This window comes from Acomys minous (assembly GCF_964271855.1).
Source record: "Acomys minous genome assembly, chromosome: 7".
NCBI classification, from domain to species: domain Eukaryota; kingdom Metazoa; phylum Chordata; class Mammalia; order Rodentia; family Muridae; genus Acomys; species Acomys minous.
In genome coordinates, this window is record NC_140488.1 from 97,124,672 (window position 1) to 97,148,195 (window position 23,524).

Sequence of the window (23,524 nt, forward strand, 5' to 3'; positions counted from 1 at the left end):
CTCACAGAGACTGAACTACCAATCAAAACAAAACAAAACAAAAGCATGAGCTAGACCTAGGCCCCCTATACATATGCAGCAGATGTGCAGATTGGTCATCATGTGGGTCCCCTAACAATGGGAGCAAGGCTTGTTGTCTGCTTTTGGATTCATTTCTACTAGCTTGCCTGTCTTGTCTGGTCTCAGTGGGAAAGAATGCACGTAGCCCTTCTGTGACTTGATGTGCCAGGATGGGTTGGTTGGTCCTAGGGGTGAGGCTCCCTTTCTCTGAGAAGAAGTAGAGGGAGGAATGTCTGGATGAGGTAAGGGCTGGACTGAGAGGAAAGGCGGGAGGGCTCTATAATCAGGCTGTAAAGTGATTAAGTAAATAAATAAATGGAAAAATATTCCCATTGCCCATACAACTAATTCTACTGTGACATAAACTATGCGAGTGGATAATAATGCCAGAATGAAAAGCATGTTTCATGCATTGCCAGACTTTTCCTGGAATGTTCAAACATAATATGCTCTGGAAAAAAAAGATTACAAATGCCATTCTCAGAATTTTTGCTGTATATATGTATGTGGTAAAAAGTATATACACACACACACACACACACACACACACATTATTTATATGTACTCGAGGAAAGCAGCAGCATCTGTGCTCAGTCTCTTTTCCTCAACCATATACTGCTCCGTGCTGTAGCTACCTCTCAACATACAAACTAGTTTCAATACTTCCCATGTAAAAAGCTGTTGGGTATTTGGAGATAAATCAGTGTTGCTTGTTCATTTAATTATTCATCAAATATTTACAAAGAATTAATAATATGCTCAAATCTCAGGATATAATGTTGAAGAATAAACAGATCCTGAGGCAAGACACTCCAAAGTCCTTTTCAGGCCTGCAGACTCACAGGCCCCTAACATGGCTGTGTAATTAAGTAATAAATACAAGGCTCACTCATAAAGTCAATGTACAGCACCACAAATCCACTAATGGTAATGAAGGTGATGGCCTGAAATCAAAAGCCATTCCTTTACTCTGTTTCCCTCTTATTTACTCTGTATCAATGAGTCTGGCAGTTAATCTCCATTGCCAGCTTTCTAGTTTTATAATCACTCTGTGTGTGATTGTGAATGATTGTCCAGACAAGGTTAAGTGAGATGGGAAGACCCAACCTAAATATCAGAAAACCATGACATGGAATCGGGATGTAGACTGAATACAAAGTTAGAAAATTCGCTGCACACCAGCCTTCATGTTTCTTTGCTTTTTGACCAGAGATGGAATGTGACCAGTTACCTCTCTCTAGCTGCCATACCTTTCCTGATGTCTTTTCTATTGCTGAGACCAGCACAACTTATAGAATAAAGAGTTTGTTTGCAGACTACTTATAGTTTCAGAAACATGATAGCATATAGGCAGGAATGACACTGGAGCAGTAGCGGAGAGCTCACAGATTAGCAACAACAACCACGAAGTAGAGAGCCAACTGGCATGATATGGGCTTTTACACCTCAAAGCCATTTTAAAAACTATCACAGCTGCCATAATGGACCATATTGCCTCCCTGACCCTTCAAGCCAAATTAAACAGTTTCTTCCTTAAGATGCTTTTGTTAGGTATGTTTTCATGGCAATGAGAAAAAACAACTAATACAATGAGCTACCCTGTGAGCTTTACATTCTGGTTCTTAACCTGCATCGATAATTATAACATGCATGAATTTTCTACAAGGTTTTTGGGAGAACTAAATGAATTAATATGCAATGCAGCATAAACTTAACACATAGTAACAACCCAGTTACTATAAGCTAAAGATATTCTTATTAAATATTTTAGACTCTTCAATGAGAATGATGTGAAATGAGAAAGGTAAAAAAAATCCAGTTAATGAATAGCTTGAATACTGAGTCCCTTCTTGTCTCTTCTTTTTTGTTTGAGACTTTTGCATTATACTTTTAGGCTGCATCTTCTTGGTATTCATCCTTAACACATTAAAAATATACAAATTATCTTCCTGGTCAACAAGACAACCTGGGTGTAACATAGTATTAGAAACCACTTATGGTGTATCTGAACTTTTAAACACTTTCTGAAAATAGGCAGACAAATATCAACACATGAGAGGTCTCATATGCTTTTTGACTGCACAATGGCTGCATCAAAGAGAAGCTTGTGCTAGTAAAAATGATGTCTCTGTGGCAAATGGCAGGGTACAACTTCACAAAGGATATAGAAGCCACTGGACATTAAGTTTACTGAATACCTTCCCCTCTACTCCCAACCATTATCAGAGTAAAGAAAGCTTCTTTCCTTCCCAGTACAAGAGGGACTCTAAGATTCAGTTTTCTTGTTCCTTTGAGACTCCTTTTCTATCTGCTGTTCTCTATTTTGTGCTGTTACTTTAAATCTCCCCATTCTATATTCAGCCTTATAAGCTCACTGGTTAGAAGAAGGTAAGGGCAGTCACCAATAGGTAGACTATATATCTTCAGCATGACTTCTTGACAGTTCAGACATATTAAATGTTAATAGTTACTATTATTCAGGCACCATTGGCTTTATTTACTTAATACTTAGGATGCTTAGGAAAGGAGTTGGCAGAATGTGTAAATTGTTGTTGGTTAAGTAAAATACCATATCAATGTAGTACATGCTTACTCAGCATTGTGTGCAGGAAATAAAACCTGTTTATCCTCAAACGCAGGAGGGAAGGCAAGGTCTCAGGCTGTAATGTCACATACACTATAATTATATAATACCATATACACTATAATGACAGCATAGTCTCAAATATGTGGTGTATACTTAATAATTGTCCATATATACAAGAATTCACTCATTCAACATAGTTACTTCTTTAGTTCCTCAAAAGACAGGAAATATACAGAAACTGAGGCTTCAAAGACAAATTGAATTAAACCTCTAATTGAAAGATAAACAACTATTGTAGAAATATATTCAATACAGTGTTTCAGATAGAGACTAAATGACTCTGTCATTGTTTTTAATGACACACATTCCTCTCCATCCTAGGGTTTATAAATATGGAAAGATAATGTCAGTTTATGACCCATAAAAATAACTTCTTTCTCCTTCTAAACAACAAGAATGGCAAATGAAATTCTGCCTGTTTTCTGTTCAAGGAAATGTTATAAAGAGCCAAATGAACTAGCACATAAGAATAGACTTCATGAATTTTAAATGAAACAAATATTGGTGGATTGAATATTTTAGTTGAGTAGCTCATATCCAGGTTTGATCATTCCAGATTTAGGGATTAAAGAATATTATTATCTACCTATTTATTTATTTAATGAGTGTTTACTGGCTGCTTGCTGGCTGCTAATGTTAGAGGTAGTATGGAGAATGAAATAAGTCCAATCCTATCCTTCTATAGCTAGTTTATGATTGAAAGAGAGTGAAGCAAACATTTGAGGGCATGGAAAAACTGGAGGCTTCTAGAACTCATTTGGACCACATGGGAAGAAAAAGGCTTATAACGATGTATTCCATTTATACATTTATGTACAGCTTGAGATTAGTATTTAATTAATAACGTTTACAAGTAAATATAAGTGTTCACTTTTTGTTTCCAACCAGGACAACTATGGGGTGTATCTTCCATTCTAGATTTTTAAAGGGTCTAGCAGAGGCTATTGTCTGTTGGATCTTGTCTTAGTTTTCATTCTTGTCCAGTTTTTACTCTCTTACCCATTGCTCCTGGCTGTTATTCCATAATAAAGTCATTTGCATATAATCTCCACTTTGGGGAAAGCCAGGCTTAGGCAGATAGAGTCATGAACCTAACTATGAAGGCCATTGTAAGCCCATGTGCACGTGTATCAAGTGTATCAGAATGTGGACAGAAGTCCTAGAAGAATTTCAAGACTAATTAGAGGCCCAAGAACTGCAAGGAGCCTAAGATTTTGAAGCTCTGTGCACCCCTGGCTGACAGTTCTATTTCCTTTCTCATGCATTCAGATAAAGATACAGCCAATCAGTCCCTCCAGAGCAGCTGCACTATGGATTTCTAAAAAGAGTGCAGGAGCTATTTCTGATCTTAGCTTTCCTGTAGGAGCTATTTATTACCCATTCTATATTTCTATGTCGTCTTGCACCTGCCACATCACCCCTCAGGAGTCAATAACTCTTTCCAAAGGTGTCATTCTGCAATTTATATGGCATATTACATAATGTCACTGTTGGACACTTTTAGTTAATACCCTCAAGTATTCTGCCTTATCACTGAAGCAGATAATTTCCTCTGGCATTTATATGAAAAGTTGGACACTGACAGTGTACCTGCTCACTTGAGATTTTATGTATGCACTGTTTATTTTGGCACATATTGTTAGCACATGGCACCAAATTTCTACATAATAACTATATTTTTGAACATTTGGGGAAAGAAGAAAAGCCCCATGGTAAAGGAAAAATGTAATCATGGAAGCCTCAACATACCAATACTTCCATAAAGCACCACTGATATTTCTTCACCCATGCTACAGTGCTTTTAACTAAACATTGCTATTTCTTAAACGAATTCACTGGAAGGATTCGGTGGTGTGTAATGCTGTTTACCTGGAAGGTCTTTGTAAGCCCAGATCCAAAAGGACAGAGGAAACAAATCATGTGTGTATTCATGGTACTTAAAAATGCAGTAGACAGAAGTTTAGAATTTTCTCTATTGGGTAAATATATTCTCTTGTTTAGGAAATTTTTATTTAATAAGCTTCCGAATATTTGCCAAAGTGTCAGATTCATAGATTTCTGTGAGCCCTGTATGTTGTAAACTCCATTGTCATTCAGGAGAACTATGGAACAAAAGTCACTGCTGTGTTTTCAATGGGAATATTTACTGATGAAAAAGTGAATGAAGTTGTGAATAAATGAGGAAAATGTGCATGAGAAATAAACCTAAATCTTAGAAATGTAGATTCTAGGGGAAAGAAAAGGGATAGGTGTCCGAGACAATGAAACATTCTTCCTATATTTGGAGAGCTATAGAGAATATATCTTATTATAGTGTGGGATTAGTTTGATAAGAATCAGATCGATTGTATCTGTGTAACTTATCAGAGTGAACACTGGTATCAAGGAAAAGAATGAAGATATTTCTGAGGGGAGAATATGGAATATCATAGCAACCATGGCAATGATAAGCTGTGACCTCAAACTTTAGAAAAGCATTTAACCACTAAAACTCCTCTGAAAAAGAAAATTACAACTGTGGTAGCAGGGCTGCTGCATCACTAGGTATAGCACCGGTGTGCACAACATCTTCTTTCAGAAATATCTCTATAACAGTTGTATTTTGTGAAGACTTTGTTTGCTTCAGTTGGAAAGAAATATATAACAGAATAAAGTCGTATCCTCTTGCTCATATTCCATGATAACTAAAACTAAGGATTTACCAAACCACCCAGTATCCAATGCCTCATTAGAAATGGGCATGCAGCTTTGATATTGGAAGAAAGTGATAACAAGGAGTCTGAGTCAGATACCCAGGCTAATCAAAAGAAAAGCTGAAGACAGGGTTTTAAAAAAATGGTGTGCTAGTCTCTCAACAGAACAATGGATAAAGAAACTGTGGTACATTTACATAATGGAATACTACTCAGCTATTAAACACAAGGAAATCTTTATATTTGCAGGCAAACAGATAAAACTAGAAATGATCATCCTGAGTGAGGTAACCCAGACCCAGAAAGACAGGCATGGTATATATTGTTTTATAAGTGGATATTAGCCCAACAAAGATGTCCTCTGAGAGACTCTACCCAGTAAGGGCTTCTGAACTCTGCAGAGCACTCAAAGTTGTATGGAAGAATGAAGGGATGGAAGAACCTGGAAGGGTCAGGAACTCCACAGGGAGACCATCAAGGCCTATAGATCTGGACCCCTGGGTCCTGCACAAACTGATGCACCAACCAATGACAATGCATGCAGAGAACCTAGACTCCTGTTCAGATGTAGTCAATGGATAACTCATTCTCTACCTGGGAGATGGGGAGCAGGGACTGTTGGTGCCCGCGATTTGATCACTTCCCCTTGGCTGGGCAACCTTGTGGGCCCACAGAGGAAGGGGATGCAGGCTATCGTGATGAAACTTGATAGGCTGTGTTCAGATGGTGGGAGAGGAGGCCCCTCCCCCTGTCAGAGGTCTAGAAGAAGGGAATAGGGCAGAAGAGGGAGGGAGTGTATGAATGGGAAAATATCAAGAGAGGGGATATATAATATGAATAAATTGTAATAATAAACAAATAAAAATAATTTAAAAATACATGATCAATCTTCATTCACTTCCAACCTACAATCACCAAAAGATTTAATGTTAATTGTACACCATAATAGTAGCAATGTTAATGATGTCACCATGGACATCTTGAGGCAATGCTTTAAATAAATGGTTATTTTCCTTCAAAATGTGCAGAAGCTTCATCACCAATGGGCCTTTATCTACTGTATGAAATAAATGGCACAGATCAAGAGTCATTGATTAAATTGAGGTAGCTTCATTATCTTTCCACTCCCTATATAATTCTAAGAGGCCGAGGAAAGAAAAATAGAACCTCATGTTTCTTTACTTAGTAGATAATTTCAGAAGATAGCTTATGACCATGTAGTGGGAGAGGAGGTCCACCTCGGTCATTGACATAGGGAAGGGGAATAGGGTGAAAGAGGGAGGGAGGGAGGAACGGGTGTGTACAAGTGAGGGGAAAACAATTGAGATGTAATCTGAATAAATTAATTAAATAATAAAAAAATTTAAAGAAAAATGTAAAATCATATTATATTTGATAACACACAATCTGCTTAATATATGTAATATTAAAGAATTATAATATATATGCATGTTTGACATCCATTCCCAAGATATTTAGTGACATTTCCAAGGCATTTCTCCTGCATCCATCTCATTGAAAACATTTTCTAGAATTTTTATGAATTATCTAAATATATGAAAGATTATTTTATATGTGTAATATACATGGACAAGAGATAAGTGCTCATATCAGTGCCATATATGTGTGGGTATGTATGTACATGTATATGCATGTGTATAGAAGCCAAAGGTCAGCCTTTGATGCCATTCCACATATGCTATCAACCTTTAACTTGACACATGCTTTCTTCTTGGTCTGGTCCTTCCAAGTCAGATGGGCTATCCGGACAGCAAGCCTTTGTATCCACATGCTTCCTGTTCCCGAGGGCAGGGACTAAAAGCATACACCACCATGTCTGGCTTTTTGAAACATGGGTTCTTTAGAATTGAACTCAGGTGCACATGTTTACATGGCAAGCACCTTAATGACTAAGGTGTCTCCCTAAGCAAACAAACTTAGAATACATTTATTTGTATTTACATTTTCTTAATTAATGACTTATATGGAAGGACACTACTCATTGTAAGTGCTGTCACCTCTGGTATGATAGCCCTGGGAGTATATAAGAATGCAGGCTGAGCACACCACGAGGAACAAGACAGTAAATAACATTCCTCCATGGCCTCTATACCAGTTCCTTCCTTCAAGTTCCTGCCTTGAGTTCCTGTTCTGACTCCCAAGATGGTGAACTACAAGCAGTAAGATGAAATAAACTCATTCATCTTCAAATTGATTTTAGTCATGGTCCTTATCACAACAATAGAAACCATAGAATTCCACATGGCTTTTTATGTCCCACTTCTTTTACTTAGTCCTCAATTTTACCTTCTGATTTCTAAAAGGGACCCCACCACCCCTAACGTCCATGGAACATTGCAGTAGAAGAGGCAGAAAGAATGAAAGAACCAAAGGACGGAGAAGAGTATTCTAAAGTTCTGTCTTCTGTATATGACATGACTAATGGAATCATGAGCTCACTTCAACTCTGGTTAGCTACACAAGATCAAACCAGCCAGTAATCTCCAGGTCTTCCCTATTACCAAGAAGCTTTTTGACAGTGGGGAGTTGCTAGAATAAGAGAACTCTTCTTTTTGAGGATGTGACCACTAGTAGGTTTCCCATTTTCCAGTGCATGGACCCACAACGATGTACACAGTCCCAATACTAACTAGACTCAGTGAGTTATAAAAGTGTCATAATGTTGTGAGGGCATATTGTGTAGAAAAGAAGAGAATTGGAGGGGAAAAGTGGGATAGATACAATCATTTTTCATTACATACCTGTATGAAATTCTCAAAATAAAAATGTAAGCATATATGTACTAGCTATTTTTCCAGATATTGTCTTATACATGAATTTATGTCTCCTAAGCCAAAACCAAGGCATGACTTGGCTTATTTGTTCAGTAACTCAACTGTACATTTCCAGGTGCTCCTAGGGAAAAATAACTCTCTTAACAGTATTGAATGATGAAATAAAATATGGACTACTACAAAATTTCTGGATAGAATTAATTATTTCCCAGAGAAAAGACCAATTCTCTATCAAGATTGGATATACCTAAAGATCTTCTGTGGATGAATCAATAATTCACAAAAGAACACACTGAAATCTATTAACTTAGCCTATCAAGACCAGGTACTACAAATATTGGATTGAAACTAAAGAAATATCTAGGTCTGTTATTTATAAATGATACCAGTGAATCAGAGGACTGGCCAAAGCTGTCAGAACCGCAGTATGACACATGAGAGTCAGTTTAAGTTATGTTTTTTCTTTGTGGTGTTTCAGCTCTTGGTTTGGTAAAGGCCTTATGGGCATACAATATCTTAGGCAAAGCACTATAAAGAAAGCATCATGCTTTAAATATTCTAGCCCTACAGTTGTTAAACTTCAGAAACTAGTAGATCTGTTGAATATTTCAGATCTCTCCATCCAAAGATTCAGCAGAAGCAAAGCTTGAGAAGTATGGCACAAAATATGTGTTTCAACCTTTACCTTACACATTAAAATTGTACACATTTGTAAAATTTCATGTGGCATTTCAGTGTGTGGATACACTGTATAATGTTCAAATCAGGGTAAACACACCTGTTTCCTTGAATTTTGATCATTTCGTTGTGTTTGAAACATCTGTTCTATTGTGAATTTGTTTTAATATTAAATCCTAAATTTGTTTATCCAGAATACTGCATATAAAGCCCTTGTAGTAAAATTAGTCAGCTAAACGGAAAAAGTTGAATACAAGAAACCATTGTGACTATAATATGGGACAGCTATAAGTACACCTGGATCATATTATCTAATTTGAGTGACCACAATGAAGTTTGCCAAATACTTGAGGCTCTTACTTTACAGAGACTTTGAGGTTCCAAGCTAAATAAATAAGTTTCTGCTTCTCAGCACATTTGTGAGATTAAAGACAAAAATATTTTTTACTCTCTTGTTGGACATGAAGTGGTTCTTAGGAATCAACACTAAGATATTTAAATAGAAGCAAATTAGAAGATCAGAGATTATATTAAATCCCACACACACTTGAGTTTCAAAAATGGAAGAAAATTTCTGTATTAAAGTAGATGAAGTTTCCTAGAGAGGCAGAACTGTAACAATAAATAGCTCCAGATCAGACAGGGAATAGTAAACAAACAATACTTTCCAGCTCTCATCATTTCCTGGAGATGCATACTCCTTACTCTATGTTCTTTGAATCCCTCACCCAACTATTCTTTCCTTTTAATTATGCATCAGATATATGTAGAAATGAAGAGTATGGACAGAAGATTGTGTCTTGGAAATATTGCCCCAAATAGATTTGGCATCACATCTTGTATCCAAATGTAAGCTCACAGTGCATTTCACCATGGAATTGCCACAGGGCAGTCTTACTAATATTAGCAGGCTTACTAAGTCCAACAGAAAGGAAACTATTCTATTACCAATAAGAACACTTTTCTCTTTCAATCCCACAACTCACTTGGTCATTCTATCTCTCCATGTTTCAGCCTTTTTTTTTTTATCTCTCTCACATATAGCACACACACATACATATGCTGGACACATAAATTCCACACTGCATGATGTTCCTCTTGTATGGAAGTGCACATAAAACAGAGCCACAGTTTGATGCATTTGTGTTCATAATGGAAAGATGGATGTACACCTCAGGACAAGATTTAAAGAGACCTCATATTCCTACTTGAATTTTCCTAGTAATTCTCTGAGTTGTTGATCCAGATTAGGCTTCAGCTGCACAAACTATTAACTTTATTCTTAAATGACATCCACACTTCTGAATAACACTCAGATACATAAATCTTTTCTTCATATCAATCCTTGAGTAGCTTTTTCATGTTACAAGTATCTATAATTAGTCATAAATATCCAGAACAGTACTCTCAAGAGATAAGTCAGTGAACAAATACTGAATGTCATGGTGCTTAAGTATCTTTGATAAGAATATATTATATGAAAAGATATTTTCAGTGAATGAAAGTATATAATAAATAATACTTCCAAAAGTCATGTTAAGAGGCTTGATAAATAAATATGTTTCCCTTTCTAATGCCTCATTCAAATAATTGTCTAATCCAACACCACAAAATATCTATTATAGCATTATTAAGAATAAATTGATGGCTTTTTTTACTCTAAACCCAATAACTCCAGCTAGATGTATTATACTCCCCGATTATCAACTGATCATACACCTTAATATTTTATGTCATTATTTTTGGCTTTCTTTTCTTAAAATTAAACTACTATTTATTAACAAAATGAACAAACTTGTCCCTCAATATAGGAAGGGACAGAAAGCTCTCTTGAACTCAGCACAAGATGTTCATGCTTTTTCAGTAAAGAAAATATATATAGAGTTATGCAACACTTTCTCAAGAGTAAATGATGGGCCTCTCTTAAACGCCCCCCCCCCGTTGTAGAGATCAAATGCTCTCTTTAAAACACTTACTGTAAAATTAGAAATCAATTTCATGTGTTTGTGTAATGAACCTTGCAATGATAGCAATGATAGTAACCAGGCATAAGGATATATAAAAAATAAAACTCATAGTAACTCCAGTTAAATTCAGGATCTCCCTTTCATGGACTGGGTAAAATTTATTCTGCAGTTTTTACTTGTTTTATTCTTTTAGATAAATCCAACATAATATTCCTGTGTGATATTTGAAAGGAAAAAATTAATGCCTTCATACAAATAGATCCCACTTGACTTTATATTTAAGTAGTTCAAAGAACCCTTTTGCCTTAAAAAAAATGCACCCACTAAACTAATAAAAGGAAAACTAGGTGATATATATACCATCTACTTTACAATCACTATCAGTAGAATCTAATTGCTAGAATATGTCTAAATGGTTTCTTGCAATTAAAACAAATCATACATCTATGAGGATATAACCACGAAGGACAAGCCCTGACATTCACAGTAAATGTTGTTTAAAATAATGCAAAAATCATAATAATAACTAACATTATTGATAATACTCATTTTAAAACAAGTTCAACTTGGATTTATTACTTTTATTAGCATATATTAAGGATATAATATAAGAGGTTTTATTATGACATTTCCATACATGTATATAATGTATTTTGATCCCATGCACCACTCTTCACCCTCTCATAGCTACTGATCCTTTTCTTTTTCACAACTAGTCTCCCTTCTAATTGCATGTCTATTTTTGTGGTTGTTGTTGATTTATATTATGTAAGAGATCATTTATAGGACATAAGCACCTTAACAGTGGCTATGCCATTGAAGAAAATGTTTCTTTCTGGCCCACCATCCATTATTTACTAATAGATGTGGGGTGAGGTAGAGTAACGAGCTCATGGTCTCAAAAAGCCCTCGTTCTTCCATTACTGAACTTATTTTTTATTATCAATGTGTATGTATATGTGCATGCCTCTTGTTATGATGTGGATTTCTGAGCATGTACATGGCACAATACATCTGTGGAGATCAAAGAATAACTTTTGGAAGTTTGTTATATTCTTACCATTGTTTTGGGCGGCTCTTATTGACCATATGATGGAATGTTTTAAGTCCCAATCTTGTATAAGCCTTTGCAAGTAATTACAGCTACTTACTTGCTAAAATTTTAACAGATGAAAACAATTAAAATGTATGATTCTATTTGGATCATTTGACTCTCAGACTAACCCAGACAAGGCAGTTAAAGACACAAGAATATTCAAGACATATATTAGTGTGAAGATATCTTTTCTAAAGAGTGGCAGAACCACAACATAAAAATGAATCATCTAGAATCAAGTCCAGGACTTTTTCTATAATGCTATTCTGTCTTTATGCAATGGGAGATGATATGCTGCTAAACCTTTTGGCTTGAGCTTTGTCCTGAATCATTATGATGGCATGTGTGCTTTCATTTTGATACTAACTAAAATTTCTGAGAAGTATCCTGTGGGCCTAAGGCAAATAGTGGGGGCTAGTGTATATATAAATATACCAATTAATGTTCGTACATCACACAATAGCTAAAGTGAATTGTGATATAATCAGTGGACTTCAGACGTTCAAATCTTCATTAACGCCATTCTCGAACAAAACAGCTACATGCAAATTTTGTGACCCATGTGTTTACCTGCAATTGTCTTGTTATTTAAAAACTCCCTTAGTGAGCTGGGTATTCTGGTGCATGCCATTAATCCCAAGAATCCTGAGGCAGAGAAAAGTGTGTCTCTGTGAGTTAGATACCAGCCTGGTCTACAAATAGAATTCCAGGACAGCCAGGTCTCTGTTACACAGAGAAACCCTGTTCCAAAAGCCAAGCAACCAACCAACCAAAGGAGAACAAGCAAAACCTCACTCAGTGGGTCACAAAACAAAACAAAATAAGACATAAATGTGGGAAATGGATTTTTCGGCAGCTTGAGAGCTTGACAGAGCGAGAGATGAGAGTAATAAGAATGCTTTTTATGCATGGATAAAAAGCATCAAAGAAAAAAATTGAAATAATTAAAACAAACCTCCAAATCTATGGTCTACATTTTCCAGACTAGAAAGAATACTCCCAAATAAGTTTCGGAGAAAGTAACTAATAACCCTTACTGTTAGATCCACCATGTGTTTTAATATAATTTGAGCCATCATAGTAACAAGGTAACTTAAAAAATACATTAGTGAAGGAATTTCAGGCAGGAGTTTTGAATACTGTTGAAATGAGGCCACATTTCTGTTACTCTATGTAAAGAGGCACTAGTTCTAATCTGTAACCAACACCTGAGAAATTTGAGAGAGACTAATCCTTGAATTCTACTTTTCAATAAATATTTACTAATTAGTTTTCCTTTAGAAATAGACATGTGTGTAATGACCAAAATTCTTTCTGTCCTAAGTACCCTGGTAACTAGCCCCACTTTGAATAGGTAACTACTGTTTTCCTGTGCATCTTTCAAATCCTTTAATGCATATACAAACCTGGCATATATACAGATCTATAATCAATGTTTTATGTACATTGGAAGGGGATGTTTAAAATCCTGAAAACACTTTGTAACTTGGTTTTATTCTTTGTCCTAAAATTACAGCATTCTTGTTTTGAGTAATCTAATTTTCTTTCTTTCTCCCCCCCCCCTTCGTTGTCTTACAGTTTCCTCAAATTTCTAGTTTACTCCATTTTCAGTATATAGTCAAGGACAAACATTTTATCTTAATAGGAATGATATCTTCTTGTAGTTAGACTTAGTTCTAGTCCACTTGAACTGAGTGCTATTGCCACAATTTAAAAAAAAATGACATCTCAAATTTATATGCTATATTTATATACTTTATATTTTTACACTTAAAGTTACTGATATCTGAAAAGCAAGCATTTTTTATTTTCTAAGAATTACTTGGATATGTTTCAACATTGGCATTATTCCATTGGGCTTTTTTCCCATCCCAGGAATTTAAAACCTGGATTTATCTCAAGCCTGTTGACTAATTTTGGAAATCCCAAGATAAAACAGAGTAGGAATTCTGTGAAGAAAGTACTTATTCAATGGATAACTCATATGATTCCATAATTTCTATCAAGGTAGCTGAGCCAATGCTTTCTGCAGTTTCTAATAAATGAAGATCTCAGAATAACCAAGGTTTTTGGTGCCCTATAGGGTGCTTGAGGCCTTTTCCTACTTTCTGCAGACTACTTAGAAGTATCGTATCCCCTTTTCTTAGAATCCACAGTAATATCCAATGTCCATGTGATCAAAGATATGGTCATGGTTGGCTACACTATCCCTAACTGAGAGAGGTATCATTTACAACTGTGTGCCAGCTGGACAGGAATTGATATTCATATCTTTACTTCAACTGCATTGATCTACAGAGTCTCCAAAAGACAAAGTCTGAAGGTCTTTGCTTTCATGAAGAGGACCAATCTAGCTCTAACTACATATGAAACATTCTTTTATCTCCTAAGTCTTTGGCAATTTAAGAAGGCTATATTGAATGCAAATATTGGTTTTCATGTCACAGATCCCACTTTCAAACACAGATCTCTAGACATGAGAAAAATTATTTTACATGGTAAGCACAAAGATGTGGAATAATATTATACCCTAATATTATCTATTACAAATCCTGTCCCCAAGATTTCTACAGTGGAATGTATTTGTTCACGGTGGGATGAGATTCAGGATTTAAATTGAGGTTAATTTTATTTTCAAAGAAAATTGTATTAAAATAGATACAGGTTTTGTTTCAAAATGAGAAACAGAACTAATGCATTTTATCCACATTTGACCATTTCATAAAAGCTTAATATTGAAAGTTACATTTTCAAGGTACAATAATAGTGACAATGGCAAATGTGATAGGATGATGGAACAACACCATGATAAATCAACTAAAATGACGCAAACAACCCAAGTGGAGGAAAGAGGCAACTCTATTGATACAGAATCAACATTTGCCATGGTCTTGGACAAGGTAATTGTGGATGGGTATATCTGTATTTTTACCTGTACAGGGAAATTTGAACATTTAAGTTTTGGTAGGATCTGATTCACATCTCTATGGATATTACAGATAGAATTCAATTGGCAACTCTGACTCATGATTTTGTTTATACACTTGTGCCTTAGCACATCAGAAAGCTATTTTTTCCTGTAGTTTCTAAGACTGTCTCTCAATTACAGAGGCTAAGACTGGAGTATTTCTGGTTTCTTTTCATAGTGTGCATCTATCTCCCTTCATATATGTAGGACTATTATGACATCTTTCAAAGTCCATCAGGAACAGGGAAGAGACATGCAATATTTTACTGACTTGAAAGTACACCTGAAAAAAAGCTTTTCAGTAGGAAAAAGTTATACATTTGTATTTGATTTTTCTCTTTCCAAAACAGACAAGCAAGGAAAATAGAGAAAACTCCTAAGATATCCTATGGCTCATAGAGTAGCCATTCTCTGTACTTTAGTAGCCGATATTTGGCTTTGACTTTTGTTCTTGTGGTAAATATTTGTTTTTCTCTCTTTTTCTTAATCACTGTTGTTATCAGTGTCAGCAGCATCATCATGTTTATTATTATCATGACCAATTTGCTTTAGAAGGAGTCTCTCCCTATACTAGACGCAATTACATCTCTTAATTGCTTCTCATTTCTATACATTATTTAAAATTCTCACTTGTACATTATCAAATAAGTATGTAGCTTTCTTCCTAGGTTCTTGATGCTTCAAATTCCTAATTATTTCTCTATTTTAATTTCTTTTTAAAATATATTTTATTAATTTATTCATATTACATCTCAATGGTTATCCCATCCCTTGTATCCTCCCATTCTTCCCTCCCTCCCATTTTCCCCTTACTCCCCTCCCCTATGACTGTGACTGAGGGGAACCTCCTCCCCCTGTATATGCTCATAGGGTATCAAGTCTCTTCTTGGTAGCCTGCTATCCTTCCTCTGAGTGCCACCAGGCCTCCCCATCCAGGGGACGTGGTCAAATATGGGGCACTAGAGTTCGTGTGAAAATCAGTCTCCTCTATTTTAATTTCTTTCTCACTGCTAATTTAAGATAAATTTTATTTGCCACTGTGTCTACTGCTGTCCAAGGTTCCACTCTCAACATCTACTAAGTTAATTAGATGCAATAATTTTCACAATTTAATCTGCATTTCTTTCTTTCATTTCTTATTTTCTCATTATACTAAAAAGGATGAATTCTTTGCCTTATACTGCTAAACACTCATGCGTTTATATGTTAAATAGGATGGCACCTTGCCCTCTTAAACACACTGTAGGGTAGATTAATAAAACATAAATATGCGTACTCATCTTATTAGACATATAATGTTTTATTAGAGTGCCAAGGAAGAGGAATTATTTCACTTTAAAATACTAGAAAGTCATGTACATTGAAATAACAAACTCCCTAAAGTAAAGAGTACCTTGGAAAAGTGTCAAGTAATTGGCATGGTCAAATATAAATGGGCTATCTAAATAAGGTTGTGAAGGAATAATAGGGTTTGCTGTAATGAAGAGTTAAAGGGAGAAGACAAACCCAGTGACACTCATTCCTTTTGGAATTGAAAGTGATATTCTTTTCATTTATCTTTTATAAGTCCTTTAAAAATCCAGTACTTTTTCCTTTGCCTTGGCTAGATCACAAAGAGGTGACTTTGCACAGGAAACCTCAACCTCTTTATTCATTTATCTTTTAGAACCATAAGTTCTAAAAGACATCCACAGAGAAAAATAGTAGAGGAAAAAGAACTTGTGAAAATCATAGTTCATTTCATGTATACATTCCAATAGTAAGTGGTCACACAAATGCTTGTCTTACTACTATTTTATGGCAATAAGCAATTGCTCTTATCACACAAAAATACTTATGAACTTGAGCAGTTTTACTATCTAGATGAAAGAAGGCTTTCTATGAATGGCTTAGTAGGAAATTATCTCTCAACTTTGAGGGACCTTCTATTATTTTATCCATACTATCTCATGGTACTTAATTTATTTCAAATACTATACTAACTAATATAACAACTTCTTTCCCTCATTGAATGGTTTTTGCCATACACCTGTTTCATTTTTGTTTTCCAAAGCACCCAGCATTTAGTGTTGCAAATATGCTTTAGATTCTAAATATGTGAGTGACCAATCCTATTGAAAGTTGATTCTAGGCTTGTTAGTCATATAACTTCATTTCAAATATCCGGTTCTTCAGGAAAACTGAACTTAGCTGTCTTTTTAGCAACATTTTCAAATAAAAGAAAATTTGTTTTGTCTGAGTTATGATATACAACTTATAGAAAATGCTCAAAAGAAAGTATATTCAGAGGCATTGCTTTTAAAGAAGGAATACATTTAGAATTTAGTTTTCATGTTCATATTTGCCAATAATAAAGTCAAAACTCAAGGAAAGTAATATAATTAAATTATTGATGAGCAAAATCAAAGAGATGTATGAATTGCTATATAATAGATTCAAAGTCTCCCCTTTATAAAATATCATAAACACTTCACAGTGCATTATGTTACACTCAATATTTAGAAAGGATATTTGCCTTCTAAAATATGTATTAAAAACAAAAGCATCAGAACAATTCAGTTCTAGAAACAGTTATTTTCTTTAATAAGTTTCTTTTTCTGATTCAGAGTAAAAAGAAACAAATGGATAAATTAATCACTTCTACAGACTAACAACTATATTTTGTAATGTTAAACAACCAAAAACAAAATTAATCTTCTGTTTTCTGCCAGTTAAACAAAGAAAGTATTTACCATCTCTGACAGGTGTATTTTAGACGCCTATATTCTTTCCTTTTGTTAATCTCAGATAAATAATTTCAAGTCAATAATTGAAATGTTAAAGTAACTTGGAGTTGAAAATATCTGATATATTAAATTAAAGTCTTTTCCAATAGAGTCTAAAAGTTAAAGAAGCCTGAAATAATGAAAATAACATGAATTATATTAAAATGTAAACTTTACATTGATATAGATATTTAAAACAACTGAGTATTTTGGTGTAACCATTGGACTTGATGTGTGTTCTCATAGGTGTTCATGCAAGCAAAACTCATTTACTCTTGTACTCATTTTCAGCCACCGTCCCACTTAAAAAAAAGTAGGGATTATGACAACAATCTCTGCCACTAGGGTTACTTGTAGATTAGAGTAAAATCAAGGAAAGTTTTTTATTCTTCATGTCCATCTTTAATAAAGGGATATTTTTGAACACAACAAGTGCTAGGTAAAATTTAAGATGTTTAAATCTAGAAATAATGTAAAAGAGTGGCAAAATAAAACAAATGACATAGTTGACAATTCTCTTTAACAATAAGCCTAAAAATGTTCCTTAGTGGAAAATATTCCTACACCTGAGGCATTTCACAAGGCTGTACATTAGTTTTCACTGGAACCTACCTTTAAAATTTGGCCTGATTCTTGCATCATATCCTGATGTCCTTCCCATTAATTTGTCCAAGAAATCTGAAGGAGATAGTGTCTGCGAGGGATGTTTTCCAGACCTGGAGTCATGGTCTTTGCAGAAAGCTTCCCTGAACACATTATTAACTCTTTTAGTAAGAATTACACTTTCATCTTCTGAGAACTAATGCAAAACATTTGAACCACATTCTGGCAAAGACGTTTAATATACTAGCATTAAGAAAAATAGTAAAATTTTAAGCCTTGATCAACTTCTTAACTTGCACATTCTTTAAAGTTAGCTTCAACTGATGTGAAGAATAAATCCTGAGCAAATTCACCCAAGTTTCCAAGTTTTAATGATGTTTTGTTTCAAGTAGGATAATGTGTATAGGTTCAGGGTCTAGATTTTATGGATATACAAAGGACTTTTGTCTTTAGAATTATCAGAGAACACAAAACAGCTTCTTAAATTCATGTGATAATATAAAATCATTTTCTCATATTGTTATAACATTTCATCTTTAAGTCTATCATTTGTGATAAATATATAATATGGGGTGAATAATTCAAGTAATTATCACATACATATTTTCTCACTTGCTACTGTTCTATTGCAGCAATCATACATTAGCCTTTTCCAAAGTGTTACCTAAAAGAAGACCATTCACTTGGAAATTTTCCACCATTTTAAAATGGATCAATAATGAGTATGTTAGTTCAATTGTTTTATTAGTTCTTATTCATATATGAACATATGAATTGCTGAGTCTCCAATAAAGCATTAATGAAATATAATTTCTGAATCATTTGACCTTTTACATTATCAAAACTTGTAAAGTGTGACTGAAAAATTTCTCAGATTTTCATGTTCATATTAGAAGACATAAAGATCATATAAAATTGCATTTTTATTTTGTAACAAAAATCTTTCACAATACATGAATAGCTGACTGAATGCCACTAAAGTGTTTGTATGCACACACACACACACACACACACACACGCACACGCACACACACACACACACACACAAATATATGGTTGTGTTTGAAAAATGTGTTAAAATTGCCATTAAGATAAAACAACATTCATACCAGTTTTTCAAATAAGAGGCATTAAGTGCAAAGATAATATGAACATTTGGTAAGAGTTAAAATTGATATAGTCATCCAGAAATACTCACATTCCCATATGCAGATTCATCTGATTAATCAAACATTATTTTATTATGATGGTGGTTGGAGTGAGGCTGAGGATGATGGTGGTAATGATGATGATGATGGTGATGACTAATAAAAACCCAGCCTACAATCTTTCTTAATGATAGTAAGAGGTGTAAAACTGAAAGGAACAGAGTGGGTTTTCCCAGTACCCATAGCATTATTTCTATGTGTTCAATTTCTCTTGGTTCTGTGAAAAAAATAGCATAAAATCTTGTAAAACATTAAATGTCCTATATTTTCTATTAATTTCAGTTTTAATGTCTAGCCTGTCTTAGACTTTATGTCATTAACTGGCTATTTCACTCACTGGCAATAAAATTGATATTTTGAAGTATCAATTGATTTCACAATTAGTAAATTATGTAGAAAATGCAAGCATGCAAATAATGACTTCTCACTTGTTTTAATTATACACACACCATTTCTTATATGGGCATAAATACAAATATGTCATTTAAATTAAAATTTGATATGCAATCAATTCTCAAATAGATCAAGCAGTAGAATGGAGTTGTATAAAGATATTTACTACTTGAAAAAATTCCCAAATCATAGACTTCACAGTATGATTATAGTTGGTGAAATATAACAGAAGTCCCAAGTTGGCTGAGAATCAGGGTTCTTATTTATTTTGCATAAAATGAGAATGCTCTTGGGAAATTAATCTAGTCACTTCCACCATATGAAAAAAGAACATTACACCCAATAATCCCTTTAAATGACTTCCAGAAGAATTTGAAAGCAAAAGATATCACCCTTATACTGAAATGTAAAGAGTACACAACTCTCTAGTTTAATCTTAATATCACATTGACTGTGAAAATGTCTGTTGAAATGCATAGAGTACAGCTATACAACATGAAACTTGCTTTTGTGAACATTTGCCTCCCTCCCACCATAATTAAGCTTTTTAATGAACAAAAGAGACCAAACTCTCCTCTACAACATTAAATAGTATGATTCAGGGAACAAACAAATAGATCATTGCATACTTTCTCTTTTAAACAGTTTTCATGTGGAAAATATCAGCATGCAAAATCATTTCACCTACCTGAAGTGGTTTGTCCCTAAGAAAAATGCAAACAAGGCTGTCAAAATGTTCACTAGCTGCCGGTTCATTCCTGTTTCTGTGATGCTTGTGGAAAATATCCCAAAATGATTCCAGAAAGAAGACTAGAACAAAGTGTCTATTTACTGTCTAGATTCAAAATCTGGCAGGAATCTAGTTTCCTTGAAAATCAAAAAGAGATCTGGGGTTGAACAGTTTGCTGAGAAAAAACAAAAAGTGCCAGTCTTGGGCATCATGGTCAGGTCAAACCGAGGCTCAGGACCATCAGTTAGCCCAGGAGAGACAAAGCCTCAGAACTGATGAATCCCCTAGCTGCTTTTCCTGAATAATAAAAATGCTGCTACCTTAATCGCATTACCATGCAAAGGGGGCTGGTGACAATGCCATGCTGTAAGTCGGGCTGCTGTGGCTTTTGTTTTATATCTTTTCTATTCAGCACAGCCCCTTTCTTTAGAAAATGTTCTCTTTTTAAAAGAAGTTGTAAATGAGGGAGAAGAAAAGACTCTGTGCGTTGGAGTGTTTGGAGGAAAGGGGGAAAATGCTGAGATCCTGTGCTGGAATGAGGGCTACAGAAAGAGACGGAGACGTGATCTTACCCAGCCTATAAATTTCAGCACTCGGACAGCTCCTAGCTCTGAAGTGCGCATGTTTCCTTTTTCAGTAGCTTGGGGCGGGGGTCGGAGAGAGGCATTCAAGAGGAGATGCGCTAGCAGTTGAAATGCAAAGAGTGACTGGCTACGGAAAGGGGTGCGGTGCTAAGGGTCCTGATAGAGGGAAAAAGGAGAGAGAGGCTGGGGTCTGAGCTCCTAGAAATGCCTGTGGGTAGGCGGGACAGGAGTTTGAAGCAGAAGAGCCCGGAATGAAGCTTAGGCATCAGAAAAGTAAACTAGGAAAACACAGATCAAATTCCACACTACTTAAATTATAATAGGGGTATGGGAAGTCAACATCTAGTCAGTGGAAACCAGTGGGAAAGATAAGTCCTGTACTGAAGTGGAAGGTGCATTTTCTCAGCTTAGAGAAGCTTTCGTGTACAAAAGAAGAAGAAAGAAAAAAGAAAAAACGATTCGCGGAGACTAGCAACTTAATTTAGAACATCTTTCTGCCTTTCTCGCCTCTTGAGTGTTTTGTTTTGATTTTAACCTCTTGTTCTCAACGGATCTCTCTCCCTACTTGAGAAAGTTCGTTCTACTGTTCAGTGGCTCAAAATCTTTGGACATCCTCAAGTCATGAACTACGGAAAGGAAAAAAGACAGTGAGCCAGCAGGGGGCAGTAGCAATCTTTTTCTGCCCTGGTTAAGGCTTGACCGGGGCTCCCTGATAGAAATGGAGCAAAAAGTGAGACCAGGGGCTTAGTTTTACCTCCCCAGCACAGGTGTTAATCACCAGGAAGGGGTGAATAATTAAGTGCTGCTTTTCTTCACCTATGTTGGCTAAAGGGACTGAAAGTAATGAAAGTTTCTAAGTCCAGTACAAAAGCGTATCAGGTAACCTGATATCTCCAATTGAATTTAAAAATACTATTAATAAAAAGAGAAAGGAAAACTAGTTGAACACTAGCAACTGGTAGCCCATGGAAATGTGATACCATGAAGTGGGTGAGGAATTTGCATTTGTCTATGAAATGTAACACCTTGACTATCTTGGCATTCTACCACAGGGTTTGATTTGATAATGCACTACTATTGTTTAATTTATTCCAGAAATGAAAAACTTAACCTCGGATTGGCTTAAATATCAGCACAAATTAAAAAAAAATAAATCTATACTTTTTAATACCTTTTTAATGGTAAATTCTGAGAAAAAATCTAAGTTTCTTTTCACTTTTTTTTAATACAGGAAGATCCCACTGAAATACAAATTCTGATACTACAGGCCTGAGAAGAAATGAGGTCTTAGAATACAACCTTTAGGAAATCAAATGTCTGTAAGCCATGTATAAGAGCGTGTGCCTGACAAGAAGATGGAACAAGAGAAAAACTGGGAGTTTACTCTGTCACAAAGGGAAAAACTCTGAGAAACAAGACTGGTGACATTACATACTATAAATATGTCAAGTAAGATAAAAATAAATAAATATTTCTTGGCCTCAGTTGCAAGAAAGTCATTGGCAAACTGAACGTGAGTTCTTTCTGTGACTTAAAAGATATTGAATCCAAATTGAGGAAAACTGAGAAATAAAATGAAGAGAGTAAATTAGATCCTCTATAAATTATCTTCCAGATGTAAAATAATATAGTGTCACAATTTTGTGATAGCCTTACAACTCACTATATTTTTTATATAAATGTTACATTCTTAGTGTTTTGGCTATTTGTATTTGACAGCCTAGAAGAAAACATCTTTCCTCTCTTGGTTCATCTAAATTTCTGAATGTAAATCAATATCTATCATATCTCATCATTTTCAACTTAAAACATCCATCTAGGCCTAAAAACTTCTTAACCCCTAACCAACTAAGCTTAATAGTAAAACTAAACTATCTGGTCTTCAACCCCATCGGAGACATGAGAAGGAATAAATTTTATTACCTGGGTATACTGGGAGTGCAGGTTAGTAGCTTTCCAAAAGAGAAGATGACTGACAGTTTGCTACCTAAATAGTCACCCAAAACTCTCTATAACATGGGAGCATCATCTTCAGCCTTCTGGCCCAATATATCTGACAGATTTATTTGTGAAGCAGGAACTATTGAGGACTTGCTTACTCTGTCTTGGCAGAGTTTGACTGTCGGCTCTGCTGGTATTCAAGTTTGTCCTTTTTTAGGCAGAATTCTGTCTATGATAGAAATGAGGACATTTTGCCCAGTGACTTCTTTGCCACATTTGAAGCCATCTCCATAAGGAGGTTCTTTGCTGCTCATCATCCTCTTCAAGGGAGGCTGGGTGTTACCCGGGATAATCTGTCTCATTATCAGTGAGTCTTTAAAATAATAAAAACATTTT

At 35.1% G+C, this 23,524-nt stretch overlaps 1 protein-coding gene across 3 annotated transcripts in view; it reads right to left on the minus strand.

The window, feature by feature from the left end:
- The window catches only part of GLRA2 (glycine receptor alpha 2), a 202,759-nt gene extending 181,627 nt beyond the window's left edge, over positions 1–21,132 (minus strand). For all 3 annotated transcript variants that reach the window (XM_084788990.1, XM_084788991.1, XM_084788989.1), the window contains exons 1-2: positions 20,562–21,132; positions 18,282–18,415 (exon numbers count right to left, since the gene is read on the minus strand). In XM_084788990.1, coding sequence (XP_084645116.1) covers positions 18,282–18,415; positions 20,562–20,629 — 202 coding nt within the window. In that variant the 5' untranslated portion in view covers positions 20,630–21,132. The remainder of the gene's footprint in view (positions 1–18,281; positions 18,416–20,561) is intronic.
- Positions 21,133–23,524: the final 2,392 nt, after the last annotated feature.